Below are 1,111 nucleotides of genomic sequence, written 5' to 3'. Positions count from 1 at the left end.
TATGGCTGTATTTATCTTATATTCTTTATGCTTGCAAATCATTTTATTTCATGTATCAATGAGAACTGAGAAATGCAATTTGTTTTGGTCTTCTTCTATTTTACAAATTCTCTAATTCATTATATATATCATTTAATTTCTTCATAAAATTTGAAATTGGATTTTAAAATTTAGGGCTTTACTATTTTTCATCCACATTTTGATAATTTGATTCTTTTTGATAGTTAACTTTTCAATCTTATATTTTTTTCACACTACAGGTACTCAGGTAGTAAGGTATTTTGTTCTTAGTATAATATTTGTGCATTGTGTTATAATGCTGTTATTTTTTTGTACATTTTCTAATATCACCAGCACTGACAAAACTTTTTGGGTCCACCCCTGATCTTTGGAATTCTGTCATTTGATAAATTTTCTTGTGTGGCAGCTGTGATCCATCATTTCCATCAGTGGAGCGCATACCATATGCTCAAGCGTTACCATATGCTCAAGCGTTAGTTTTGGTTTCGCTGAGAGAATTGGCTCTGTTTGGTTTTCCAATTTAACCAAACCGACTTTTCGCGCCTCTCTCCCTCTCTCTGTCTCTCTACAAGCAGCCATGGTGTCGCAATATGGAATCAAACTTGCCACCTATTTGATTTCCTCTTCCTATGGCGACCTTTGCTCTGTAACACTCACTTTATGCAATTGTAACTAATCAATTAACCACTCTTTCTCTGTATAATTATTTACTTCTGTTTTTGTTTTGTTGCAGAAAGTATGTGAGTGTTTGCTCAGTAGAGGAACCCTAACTCTCGCCCAAATAATTCGATTCACAGAGCTCAGCAGAGAAAATGTCATAAACTGTTTACGCGTTTTAATACACCAAAATTGCGTCCAAGCCTTCTCCATTCAGCAAGAAGGTGTGTCATTGGCCTCAGAATTTGATTGGGTAGAACTTGTTAGTTCTGTTTGTTAATTTGAAATTTTTGTGATTTGATATTTAGTTGAATTTGGCGAGGCGCCGAAAATTGTGACGCAGTACATGGCGCTATTTGACAACATGATTCACAAAATGAGGTTCCCAAAGTTCATGCAAATTGTTTCTGAAGAGCTTGGGTTAGATGTGAGG

General features: G+C 35.1%; 1 protein-coding gene across 1 annotated transcript; it reads left to right on the top strand.

The window, feature by feature from the left end:
• Positions 1 to 279: 279 nt before the first annotated feature.
• On the top strand, positions 280 to 1,105 carry LOC111385901 (DNA-directed RNA polymerase III subunit rpc3-like; the record flags this gene model as incomplete). The annotated part of the gene is made up of 3 exons (XM_023010322.1): positions 280 to 667; positions 755 to 902; positions 987 to 1,105. Coding segments are annotated over exons 1-3 (336 nt in total), but the record flags the coding sequence as incomplete, so codon positions are not given.
• Positions 1,106 to 1,111: the final 6 nt, after the last annotated feature.

The sequence above is a fragment of the Olea europaea genome, unplaced genomic scaffold (genome assembly GCF_002742605.1).
Source record: "Olea europaea var. sylvestris unplaced genomic scaffold, O_europaea_v1 scaffold33356, whole genome shotgun sequence".
Classification (NCBI taxonomy): domain Eukaryota; kingdom Viridiplantae; phylum Streptophyta; class Magnoliopsida; order Lamiales; family Oleaceae; genus Olea; species Olea europaea.
Note: the sequence above shows the minus strand (reverse complement) of the source record. Positions and strands in the feature narration are given on the sequence as shown.